Below are 13,211 nucleotides of genomic sequence, written 5' to 3' on the forward strand. Positions count from 1 at the left end.
ATACTTTCCATTCAACCCTCGCCGCTGCCTCGTCTCCCCCCCCCACCCAACTCTCCCCCTCACCCCTCTGGTCTCAACCCCTTGGCTCTGTAATGTTGCTATCGCTTGCTTTGTTTTTCACAAACCCCTCCACCTCCAGGGCGGTTAAGAGCACGCGGAGGCCCCCGGACTCCGCTCGCTAACGGCACGAGCGGAGCGCCCTCCTCCTCTCACCTCTTCCGGAGCCGTTTGCCCATCTGTCAGGCTTCAGGCAACAAAAGCCGTTCGGCCATATATATTGCGATTGGGCGGCTTAGCGAGAACACCACCCCACACCCCCCCCCCCCCCATTCATTACCCCACACAATCCGTTTGGCATTTTCATGCCCTGTTTACGCGACACTTCAACGGCTTCTCTCGCTCGCTCTCTCTCTTTTTTTTTTGCGGCTCGCTTTAGTTTAAGGATGTTTCTTCGGAGTGGAAGGTCATGGACCGCCGACTTAACCCCGCTTTGGTGTTCAAGTAAACGGGGTCTTTTGTCGCGACGTCGGTGGATAGGCACGCAAGCCTCGCTTGTGCCGGGCGGAGGGCCCATCGAGGCCACTTTGACATCTGTTGCGTGACAGGTATGGGAAGAACGCGGGGGAGGAAATGGTCGAGAGCAGGGTGTGTGTTAAAATAATGCACAACTGCAAATTGTACTGAGCGAATATACCGTTTAGAATGTCAACGTGTGCATCATCTGCAGCCAGAGTCTATCCACTGCTGGATCAAAGTCTCGCTATCCCTCGCGGTCCTACCATGCCACAATTCAACATTTGCAAGGACGTATTCACGTGTATATGTTGAACTTCTTCCGCACCGTACGCGGCCAACCATGCGTTTCGGAGGTGCGGACACACCAGTTACATAAGCATTATAAGCGCCACGAGGAGCTAGATTATGCCTCGCGAGCTCTGAGAAGCGAAGGAGAGTGTGTGGTTAAACCCGCCACCACCCAATACAGCCAATCAGTAAGGTTTGTGACGTAACAAAACATCTCCCCCTCCCCCCTCCCCCCCTCCAGCTTCAAGTCCCCCTCCTAGCGTCCACGCAGCGCTCCCGCCCCCCCCCCCCTGTCTCTCCCCCCTTGCCCCTCCCCCCTTTCTTACCTATATAACCTCTTCAGCAAAAACAAATATTTATATTTACGCGATCCAACTTTACCGAAAGAACCAAGAATACAAAAAAAAACCTCTATGATGGATAATATTGGCCGCGAAAGCCTACGTGTTAAACCAAGCGAAGGAGAGTCAAACACGTTGCTACTGCTTGGATAGGAGACCACCAAATTAAAAAAGCCAGACCGTGGCAGTCCAGCAGTGGAAGTGCAGCCCACGAGGATAGATTTTGGTCCACTGACTGGATTGAGTCTCTCCGCAATTGTTTCCAATCTCTGTGCGGAGCTGTGAGTGTAAATCCCCCGCATGTTGTGTGTTCCAAAACGCACGCGAATGATGGAATTTGGCCCCCAAAACATCCCGTCGATGCAGGGGCCCTTCTTAACGAGACATCCTTGAGCCTCGGTGAGGCTTTCCTGGGCTATTTAAGTAGGTGAGTGAAGCCCATTTGAACAGAAAAAAACCCCCCACATGAAGCAATGGGCAATTAAAGGGCGAAACACTAATGACGTTAAAATAGCAAGGAATTAACATTGCAGAATTTTTTTTTACATGCTGTATATCTGTAACGCCAACAGGGCTATATACAGTGAGGCTAAGGGTCTTTTTCTTTAGCCAGTATCTTCGTCCTTGAGCGTTTACCGCTGCATTTGCCCACCTGATTTTCCGTCTTCAGTCCGTGCGCCCGCACCAAATATTTCACTTGTCGGTTACCAACTCGGGATGCCATGACTTTTGCGCGTCCCCATTTCTTTACGTGGCCAATGACGGTGAATCACGTGACAACTATTTACAATTTCGATTTAAAGAAAGAACCAAAGAAGATGAACTATTTACAACATGACCGTTTGTGTTATGGTCGAAACGTCGTGAGAATTTTTATTGTTTTATATATATTTTATTATTTTATTGTTTCCCTTCAACGTGACGTTACCGAAAGAGCTAAGAATATGAATAAGTGGGGGGTCATCGAGAAATTCACTCTCAGTAGCTGTGTAAATACGGAGGCGTCACTAAAAACAAAGTTTTGCTATCTTCAGTTGTACCAATTATCTGCTGTGGCCCACGGACTCCCCCGCCCCACCTGCTCCCCTGCATCCTCGGGGTTGTCTCTCCACTTCTGTGACCGGGGATTTCACCCAGCACGGAATCCGGTCCGGGGCTTGTTGCCGTGTACCGAGTCCGAACCACGCTCTCGGACAACGACGCAACAACAACAACAACCGACGGCAGTTGCCTCCGATATCCCTGCGCATCCGATTTAGCACGAAAGAAGTTCAACGTACATACATACAACAGCGCGGATTCAGTGCGTTTAAAAAGACAACGCTTTCGGTTGCTCCCCTCCCCCCCACACCCTTTGCCCTCCTTGTCGTCCATTCTGTTCCGCCAACAACGCTTCCCGCTCGGGGCGACCGTGGACGCGTCCCCGCTGGCCCGTTGATAGCCGCAGCTAAGTTGTTGTTTTTTTTGTCGGAAGCAGACACGGGTCCCCGTGTCGCTGACGTCGAGTTATTCACGGTGGAATGCGGTGCACCGCGCGCTGTGCGGGGTTCGGGTCGCTGCTTCCCCCCCCCTCCCTCCACGTTATCTCAATGTTCATTCCCCACTCAGGCGAGAGCCATTGTCCGACGAGAGTGGTGGTGGTGGTGGTGGCGGCGGCGGGCGGTGGGGCTGATGAGGGGGGAGCAGGAAACAGCCTCCTTTCCGTCTCCGCGCAAGCAATAAAACAAACGCCGCCTTCACCCCGAACATCCTCCCTCCTTTGACTACACCTGCCCACACGCGCCCCAGAAAATCCATCACGGACATCAAAGTTCAAAAGCCGTCCCTCTGAACGCAAGGAATTAATTCTATAGCCCACACGAATGCAGCATCGAATTTTCATTAACCCAAACGTAGATTTTTTTTTTTGGCGTTGAACAGTTTTTGAACAGTATATATGGAGTGCTCTTGCCAATAACAAGCGATAAATCACACAGTATTTGTTTAACAAAGCCTGACCCTGCTGATTACACCCAGAAGGTCAAAACTCGTTCAAGAATTCCCCTGCTTAAACAAATGCTGCTGCATATTGGTCGGCAAAGCCAACGGGCGTCAGGGTCGGGGTCGAACCCACGAGCTCCTGTATACCAGGCGAGGGAGTTAACATCTCGCCACCACGATGTGTATTAGATTTGGGGCATGACAACGGACCGAGGCCATTGTCGCTCCTGGGTCTGCGAGTAACCTTTTGTGACCATTTGTATTTGCTTGGCCGTGTCGGGGCGGCGGAGGCTTCTTAACGGCACGCAGATTTGGCCCAGTTCGTTACGCGAACCCGACCTCCAAATCAAACTTCGAATGACAAAAAAAACGGCGAGCGTCCCGGCCGTACCCGCAGCTCGTCCTGCTGCTGCCGCAGGGCGTCCGGGTCGACGGCGGGCGGCCCCAGCGAGGCCAGGACGGCCCGCGTCTCGCCCAGCCAGGGCTCCAGCTCCTCCAGCGTCTCCCAGAACTGCGACGCCAGCGTGTGGGCGCGCTCCAGCCGCTCCAGCCGCTCCGCGTTGGCGCCACTCGCCGCCTCGAACTCGCCGCGCAGGAGCGCTAGCTTTGCCTGGGCGGGGAGGTGGGCACGGTGGGGAGGTGTGAGAGAGAGAGAGAGATGATATTATGTATTGTGGAAAAATAAGAATAGGTTTGACCTTTTCTGGCAATGAAACAGGAGGTGTTAAGATGTTCAAACGCCAAATATAAACCTTTCGCAAGGAATCAGGTCTGCATTAGCCACACGTACTTGTGGTGAACATGCAAAAAATACATGCTCTGATAATACATGCACTGTCTTTGAAACTGATTGGCCTACTTTGATACTGGCAAAAAGGTCCCACGATAGAGGTGATATTGGTTTTTTTTCTCTCTCAAACTTCTGGACCTTAAATATGAATTCGATTGCACCGGTTTACCGATTGCATCAGTCTGCCACGCACTCTGACTAGTCGTGACCATTTTGAAAATTGTCGAAATAAAATTAATTTCACCGGTTCAACAACTGCGTGAGTCTACCACGTGCTCCGCTAGCGGTAACCTTGTCGTCTCAATCCGAGGTTTTACTGCACAGGCCGCGTTTGAATGCAAGCAGCGGGCTAAATAGGGGTTGAAAGCGCCAAGCCCTGTTAAGAGCCATACATGAATATTGTAGTGCGCTCCTTCAGCGGACAAGGAGGAGCAGCAAAACGACACAAATTCTCTTTTGAAGCCCTCTCGTCGTGGCCAGCAGCAGATCCCGACATTGGCATCGAGCTCCCGAACATATTGCTGCCGTTACACGCAAGACGGGTACAGTTTGCGGGTCCGTAACTTTGCAACGTTAAATTACGTGGAGCTGTTTGCCGGTGCTCTTTCTGTCGATAACACAGAGACACCACCTGTGTTTCCAGACACAACGGGGGTTGTCCCGCGGCAGGCCGTGTTTTCGCTCGTCTCTCTCCACTGTGTGTTGTGTTTTATTTTAACTTTAGGCGGTGGGATTTTGCGTGGCACAATCGTGAGAATACAGAGCGCATTCCCCAGGGGACGGCTCTCGCGCAAGTTGAATTAAACACCTCCTACGCATTCTTCACGCCGACACGGAGTGAGCGCAATGCCTCGTGCGCGTTTGTAGAATGACCAGCGCGGCACTGGTGATAATAATGATGACGACGACGATAACAATGACGGTAGGAAGAGGTGACAGTGGCTCAAGGAGGCCTTCATCCAGCAGTGGATTGACTAAAGCTGACGATAACGATGATGAATAATGATATTGGTGGTGGTGGTGATGATAATGAAGGTTGTGATAGTCGGTGTTTGATCATGATGAGGGTTGTGATGATGATAGTGGTGGTGGTGTTTTATAGATTATAATGTTGTATAATAATAATGATTACGATGGCAATAACAGTGATGATTAATGATACTGAAGAAGCTAATGATGATGATGGCGTTTGATGATGATAATATTTGGTGGTGCTAAATCAGCGGTAGTATTCATGAGGATGATGACAGTGATGTTAATTGATGATGATTTTGGTGGTGGTGGTAGTAAACCGGTGGTGGTATTGATCGTTCATCGATGATGATGTTTGGTAACGGTGGTAATACCGATGACGTCTGCAATGCTCCTGCTGACGATGATGGCGATGACGACGACGGCGCATTTTACGACAACGCTCGTGATTGTGATGACGACGACGTTTGACGACGTTTATTGCGATGACGGTGATGACGATGATGATGACGATGACGTCCGCAGCCCACGTGCCGTCGCCGCCCGGCACTGGCGACGTTACCTGCAGGGCGCCGTTCTCCTCCTCGCTGCACGTCGCTCCCACCTCCACCATCGTCTGCTCCAGCGTCTCCAGCGAGTCCTTGTGTCGCAGGATGTCTATGGTGAATGCCTGAAGGAGGACGACGTCGTTCGTTCATTCATTGCTATCAAGAGGATCGCGGTTGCATTATCGGGAGGGTGAAAAGACGGAACGGCAACCGCCGCCGCTGACGTAAAGCGTCTGCCTTCAATTCAGCGGCCTTTATTGAATGACACGCAAAGCGCTTGCCACACACGAACCCGCAATACCTCGCCGATGTCGTCGCGGAGCTTAAACCATCACGTAAACTCCGGTCATCCTCGCAGCAGCGGATTTTGGCTGTGCCATCGAACAAAGACGGCGGTCGCCACACCGCGCGCTTTCAGGTGCGCTTCTGCGGCCGTCTGGAACGCTCTTCCTTCAGATATTCGTAAGCCACTGGAGGTATGTACTTTTCAATTGTCCGAATTGAAAACTAATTTCTTTGGAACTACTTTCTGTGCCGAGTTTGTTGTCCTTCCCCCCCCCCCACCCCCACCTCCGATGAGCATGGTTGGCTACGTACGGTGTGAAGCAAGTTCAACATACATACGTACATAGACACAAGCGCAAATATATCACGTCTATCTATATCAGCTGAAGCCTCTCGCATATCACGTGACTTATGTGATTTAGATATATGTAGAGTTGCGTTTCGGATTTAAACATTTATGATTTTGGATATTTGGATTTTTAAGGATAATGTAAAACTTTTGGATCAATTATACTAGCATTCATGTGAGGTGCCTTTGTGCCTATAAAAGTGATGCCATGTGTCAATACGAAAATCGTGAACGCATTCCTAGACTCACAAAATAGATAGGCGGGCATTATCCCCTTCATATGTTTGTCTCTCCACATAAAATACATAAAACATGTATCAAAGTATTTCTTATACAACCCATTAGCCCAACAGCCTTCTGGAAGTGCACAATTTTTTGCAGCACTGATTCAGCATAAGCAAAGTGTGGAGCGGTTTCATCATCCAGTGTCTCATCAGCAGAGTCAGGCTCGCTTGAATCAATGCTGGCGAACTGCAAGGACCCTCTCCTGAAGATGTGCGTCTTCGTTTGACGCAACATTACATGATGCGTAACACAACGTCCCCGTACTGCAGGCGTCCTCATGGGGCAATCAGACGCCCTGATGGGATCCCAAAGAGGATTGAGGCCTTTCGAGCAAATGGCAGCAGTGGGGAAATGGCTCTCACCTTCTGCACCTGCAGCTGTGACATGGTCTGCTCAGGCTCCAAGCGGATGTCTCCCAGTGCCTCCAGCTTCCGCTGCGTCTCGGCTGCCCAGGCCCTCTCAGCGTCCAGAGCCTGCTCAAACTGTGGCAGCACCAAAGGTGTGGGCAGGGACGGAAAATAAATTCGAGTGGTGAGGGAGACCAGAGGCAGAGAGACAGACGGCCGGAGAGGCAGAGAGATGTATGCGTACACACGCGGGACAGATGAATGGACGGATAAGACGGGCAGGCAAGCGGATATTTAGACAGATAGATGAATAGACAGACAGATAGACAAACAGGCAAGCATATGAGATAGGCGAACAGACAAATAGATGGCGAGAGGAACTGACAGCCAGGCAGACAGGCAGATAGATGTACAGGAAGATAGATTAATGAATTGGCAGATGAAGAGTCAGTCAGGCATGCATCTAAGCATATGGACAAATAGATACATGGATGATTGAACAGGTACTGTAAATACATTGGCCAGTAATTGAATGAGTGAATGGATGAATGGATGAGTAAGTGAATAAACGAGTGAGCGATTGAGTGAATCAGCGAGTGCATGAGTAAATCATGTGAATGAGCAAGAGCATCAGGAGCGAACCGGCGAGCGAGCGGGTAAACAAGCGCACATACGATCGCACGCAGGCACGCACGCACGCACGCACGCGAGCAACAGAGAGCGAGCGGCGGCACCTGCTGCGACCGCTGGACGGCGGCATCGACGCGCTTCGTGCGCGTGGCCACGGCGTCGCTCACGGCCGCGTAGCGCTCGTTGTCCTGCGCCACCGCGGCGTCCAGGCCGTCGCGCGCCCGCCACGGCACCAGCGCCAGCAGCGCCGTGCCCACCTCGTTCACCGTGTCCAGCAGCACGCGCCGCTCCATCACCTGCTTGCGCAGGTCCTGCAACGACGACAAGACGGAGACAGAGATTCCCCCGTGTAGCCTGCAACGGGCAATAAAAGAGGCTGTCTCTGGGACAGGCTAATTAGTTTCAAGGGCAGTGCACAAATAACCAGGCAAATGTTTAAAGTTTTTTTTTTTATACCACAACTATGTGAGGTTACGCAGACGTGATGCCTTGTAATAGGTGTCTATCTGATGTTCGAACGTTTTTAACGGTTTCCTGAAACCGGAAAATAAAAAATGAAATTAAATAACTTTATTGGTACCGAGGCTCCCGCAAGGCACAGTTTTGTGCCAGCTACCATAGAGTGCTGCGGCTTGTGTCGCTACGGTTCTTTGCGGTGAGCAACGATGTCTTTAAAAACAACGGCGCGTTCCGAGATTCAGAGGTGAAACGGGACCCAACCCTGCAACTTGCAGACGCCTCGGAACGGGAAAGGGTTGACACCTCGTGCACTTCCGTCAGCAAGGGTAAAAGCCTTTTAATCATTCCAATATCAATTTTCCGCACCTGCTGCCTGCCCTGCAGCGTGGTGAGCTGCTCCCCGCCGGCCTCCTCGTCGCGGTCGTAGGCCGCGATCGCCTCCTCCGTGGCGTCGAGCCACTGGCCCAGCTCGTCGCGCGCCGCGTGGAAGCGCACGGCCAGGCCGAGGGCCTTCTCGAGGGCGCGCTGGGCCCGGGAGCCGGAGGCCGACACCTCCCCGTAGCGGCCGCGGAGTCCGTCCAGCTTCTCCTGGATCAGCAGGACGTCGTCGCCTGCGCGTCGGACGGATAACAAAAAAAAATATGTCGATTATATCCCGTCCTTGCGAGCGGACGATGGCAGCAATGCACGCTCAGGAGCTGGATGCTGACACGTCGAGCGGCCGCTGGCCACGACGACGGGAGGGCTTCGGGGGAGGGCTTGTTGTCTAGGCGTGTGCTGTGCATGTTGAACTTCTTTCCCATCCTGCGTAAGCCGACTGTGCTAATAGGAGGCGCGCTGGCACACTCGGCCGGAGAGCTGGCTTCGGAGGGGAAGTCTTTAGGACCCTGGCCCGGCAGTAAACACATCTTTAAACGGTGACATGAAGCCACGCTGGTTGTAAGGTCTGGCGTCGCGCAGAGAAATCATTAATGTTGCTTTATTCCGTGACGGTATATAAGAGCTAATCACAGTGGTATGGTTAACTCATCAAACCACACGCACTTTTAGTGTTTATTTTCCAGTTAAAGCGATCGTTACTTTGCCAGTCAATATCTCACGGCATGTGTCAATATCGCAAACTTAACTGCGCTCCCAAATAACAAAGCTACATGCTAAACATAATAAGCACAGATTTATATTTTTAAAAACTACCACCTATAAAAATCTCTGTAGAGAGGGCCACATGATGGGCATAGTTGAACATATATCAGCCAGTAAATTAAACACAAATACAGAACGTATTGGAGTTTCTTAAATTCTTCCACCTCTGTCCACCCAGCAATGTAAACAGGTGCATCGCAATTAGCCGATTATTGGCAGGCTGCATGTGGTGCAGTAAAGTGTGAGCACTCTCACCCTCTTCAGGGACGTCTGGCCAGCGTGGAAGAGTAGGCCAAGTACCCTCTATTGAGGCTGTCGAGAACTCTCCCTCCAGTGGATGCCCTTACACCAGCAGTGCCGTGAGCGAGCTCTTTACCTCTCCAAAGATGTTACATTTGTTATTTTTTAGAACGTTCAATAGTTGCTCAAAGTAATAAACTTAACTATTTTTTATTTAACCAGGTAAGTACCCACTGAGCTACAAAGCTTTTTTTGCAGAAGCAACCTGGCCACAAATGATAGCTCAATGAAGTGGCTCATCATCACGTGGAAATGTCGAGCAGCCAAATACTCTAAACGCGTGTTTCTAACAATATTATATACATCGTTGCAGATGATAAGTGGTGGCTGTGTTGCCTGTGACTTGGGAATAACCCACCTGTGGTCTGCTTTAGCAGAGCGTGGCCGTTTTTGATGGCCTGGTCCACATCCTGCTTCCGTGACACAATCTCCTCGTGTAAAATCTGTACGGTGATCAAGCGGCGGTGAGAGATTAACAATATTCAATACAAAAAAATATTCACACGGCCCCGTGAATACGCCTCGAAATTAATTTAAAAAGCACCCACACAATGCTAAATGAAATGTTACCGAAAAACAGATGAGAAAAAAGAATGTAACTTCTTGAGTATGAAGTGAAAAGCTCAACTGAAAAGGTCAGGCCAATGCAAAACGAAAAAAAAATCTGTAAATGAAGGCACACTTGAAATTCAGAAATTTAAAGATGGGAGAGTGATAATGCATGATTGCGGTTAGGAGGTCAGGTCTGCCAATTTGTGTCTGTGTCTACATCCTAATTTCTGCACGTTCTATAATGGGAAGTGCGTGTACCAGATGTTCATCGTATTGGGCCTGCAGAGGCTGAGGCCTGTAATCCAAGATGTCCCGCAGAGCTGCCAGACGGTCCTCTGTTTGTGGCAGCCACGTGAGCAGGGCCACTTCGTTCTCCCCGAAGATGCGGGCGTTCTCCAGCGCCTCGTTGAGCAAAGCGGCGCGTCGCTCGCTCCTGAGTTGGGCCTCTGCGTGCCTGGCCTGGGCCACCCCCAGCTTCGCCTGGAGCCGCTGCCCATCCTCACTGCAGCTCAGCCCCATAAGTGCTGAGGATAGCTCCTGGGCTTCTTCCAGAGGTTTGGCCCTCGAGGCAATGTCTTCTGCCACACACTGTTGTGTGTTCAGTGTCGTTAAACAATTAATAGTTTTAATTGTGTGCATGTCCAATTTTGTTCGGACGGTTTGTTGTTGTGTTTGTGGCGAAACAAATAAACCAAAATTAATCAAAAGGGGCATGCAAGGGTTATAAATGCAAAACATAAATGTAACAAAACACAATGGAATAAAATTATAATAACAAAACAAGCACATGTAGGTACAATTTCAAGGAGTAAAACCTTAAAGTAACTATTTTTAAGGGATGCAAAGGTTAAGAATATGCTGGCCTGATATGTCTGTGACTAAAATCTCACAAAATGTGACCGATCTCATCAGAGATCAGAAGCCAGCAGGCACCGAGCCTGGCTAACACTTGGGTAGGTGACCACCAGCGCTTGCCAGGTGTTGTAGGCATGGTGCTGAGGTGGCCAGAAGACAGCAGTGCTGAACGTCACCCCCTCCCAGATGTTGCCAAAAACGCATTCATGGAATTAGTCAAACTTGCCAATGCAGGACCCTCCTGGATATATATAATTGGCAGTATATGAATTACTTATGAGATACAATAATTACATTTTCATTGGCCATAAATACCAACATGCCACTTTAGTGATAACGACTTCTGCTCTGGATGAGAGCATATAATGAACACCTGCTGCCACACCACGTGGAATGACAATATCATGTCTAAAGGCAGTGGTACAAAATTCCAACATTCATATGCCAGAGACAAGTAAAAAGGGCATCCGGTCTGATCATGAAATCTGCCACTCTACGGTAAAACAAACGGGCAACGGGTAGAGGAAAGCTGTGGTTGTTGGGGGAGGCCATGGGCCGTGAAGGCCGCACCTTGTGCTGATCTATCTGCTCCTGGATGGCCGCGGTCTGCGTGCCGATGGGCTCGGCGTTGGACAGCCGCCTCTCAACGGCCGTGAGCCAGTCGAGCAGTGGCTCGAGTGTGTCGTGGAACCTCCGTGCCACCGACAGGATGGCTTCCAGCTGCCGCTGCCTAAACGCGAGCAAGCGCCGCGTGTGAAACGAACGTGTGGTGAGGGGGGGGGGACGCACACATGAGCAGGAGTGAGCAAGCGAGTGCATTCTGTGGAACATGAACGTTTAGCAGTGCAGCGATTTGATGAATCGTCACGATTCTGACCCCCCGATTCTACTCAAGAATGGCTTCATTTTCTGTCCCGGGTTATGTACGTCTCAAGCAGTGGTTAAATGTTAGGGTAGAGCGTTGAGCTAAGTGCGAACACTGGTGAAATATTATTAAAACCTGGGATAAAACCCAGGTTTTCAGTGCTCATTAAATTATTTGAGTGTTATTGGATACATTTACTTCAATCATTTTCGGGAGTTATTAATCATTATAAGACGATTTTTTTCTACAGATTTTAAAACAATATTTCCATTCATATGGTTACTTTGTAATTTTCTTGTCATTCAACAGTGCGGTTGGAAAATGTGGAGTGAAATATAATAATGATTCATTATTATCGTCACTATCATCTCATCATATGCTTGGCTTCCCTACGAGTTACATCTCCTCTCCTATACTAAAAAGCCCTCATTAAGGCCTTGGCCCAACATCAGAATGCGAGACGCATGCTGCCCTGGTCGCTTATAACCGCGGCTAATGGCAAAGCGATGACTCTCCGCCACTCGCAAGCCCCGCGAGTGAGTCAGATGAATTCCATTCGCATTCACGTTCGGCTGCTTGTTGAAAAACCGGGAGCTCGTCGACCGCCCCCCCCCACCCCAAAAAAAAAAGTCAGGCGAAGCGTGCCACTCATCCGTGGCGAAAAATGTTTTCGAGCTGCTAAGCTCTTTTCACACTCTTTCTGCCGTCGCCCCAAGTATCCCCAAGGCCCATCAGTGGCCCCTTCCCCATCCTCTCCGTTCTCCTCGACCCCACCTCTCTCGCCCTCCTCAACGCCCAGTTCTTCTCGGTCCCAAGTCACCGTATCCGAACTGCCCAAGCTGCCCCCGACACACCCGTGGCAACTCGTGGGTAGCCTGACCGTGCGCGCCCGTCCGTGTCTGGCAGCTGGGACGAGCCAGCGCGCAGATGCGTTCTAAATATACGAAACGCGGGGGGAGGGGGGCGGGGGGCGGCCGCTCTCGTGTTGCACGGGGATGCAATACGCGGGCGGAGGGCGCGGACGCGAGTCCAACGCGACGTCGGCCCGCAATGCATCGCGACGTGAGCCGTGGCGCCGCGGAGGACCAACGAAATGTCCTGAAATAGCTTTCTTTTAATAGTGCACATGCGTGCGTGTGTGTACGTATGTTTTTATCAACAAAGATTCCTGTAAAAAAAAAAAACTTTTAATGGACTGTTGTGGTGGCGGGGGAAAGTGCTGTTAGCGAGCACCTATTAAGCATTAAGGCGCAAGCAGCGCACAAGGGCATGGTGTGGCCGGAAAACCGTACCCCGGGCCGACTTTGACTCCCTAGTGCTGATGTATACGCATCGCACCAGGTGCTTATATAAGGCTGAGCTGATCTAGAGGAGACCCAGGACCGGTTCACATTTCGCAAAAACTGATGTTTGGCCATGGCCAGGAATCGAACTGGGTTTGTAGCGAAGTGGGCGAACAACTACACCGCCACGAAGCGTGTTTAAACGCACGCGCGCCGAAACTTGTAAGAATGAAAATCTCGCGGCACTCCGCAGCCCCTTGCGGGCATTTTTCCTGACAGTTACAAGAAGACCGTTTGGCCGTACAGACCGTGAAAAATTCTCTGGGTTTTTGGGAATTGATTACAAGAGACGGCTAATGCGGCTTGACACGAGGGCTATGATTAATAGCGCAAGCTGATCCGCCGAGAGTTTTATTTTTTTCC

The 13,211-nt window shown here is 50.6% G+C and overlaps 1 protein-coding gene across 1 annotated transcript in view; it reads right to left on the reverse strand.

Moving 5' to 3' along the window:
- LOC116946707 (microtubule-actin cross-linking factor 1, isoforms 1/2/3/4-like) overlaps positions 1-13,211 on the reverse strand; it is a 340,281-nt gene that overhangs the window by 54,984 nt on the left and 272,086 nt on the right. The window contains exons 69-76 of the mRNA XM_076069967.1: positions 11,211-11,370; positions 10,044-10,373; positions 9,592-9,676; positions 8,157-8,401; positions 7,436-7,642; positions 6,717-6,836; positions 5,450-5,557; positions 3,517-3,735 (exon numbers count right to left, since the gene is read on the reverse strand). Of these exons, the coding sequence (XP_075926082.1) occupies positions 3,517-3,735; positions 5,450-5,557; positions 6,717-6,836; positions 7,436-7,642; positions 8,157-8,401; positions 9,592-9,676; positions 10,044-10,373; positions 11,211-11,370 (1,474 nt within the window). The remainder of the gene's footprint in view (positions 1-3,516; positions 3,736-5,449; positions 5,558-6,716; positions 6,837-7,435; positions 7,643-8,156; positions 8,402-9,591; positions 9,677-10,043; positions 10,374-11,210; positions 11,371-13,211) is intronic.

This window comes from Petromyzon marinus, chromosome 27 (genome assembly GCF_048934315.1).
Source record: "Petromyzon marinus isolate PM22_M1 ecotype Great Lakes invasive population chromosome 27, UKy_Petmar_22M1.pri1.0, whole genome shotgun sequence".
Classification (NCBI taxonomy): Eukaryota; Metazoa; Chordata; class Hyperoartia; order Petromyzontiformes; family Petromyzontidae; genus Petromyzon; species Petromyzon marinus.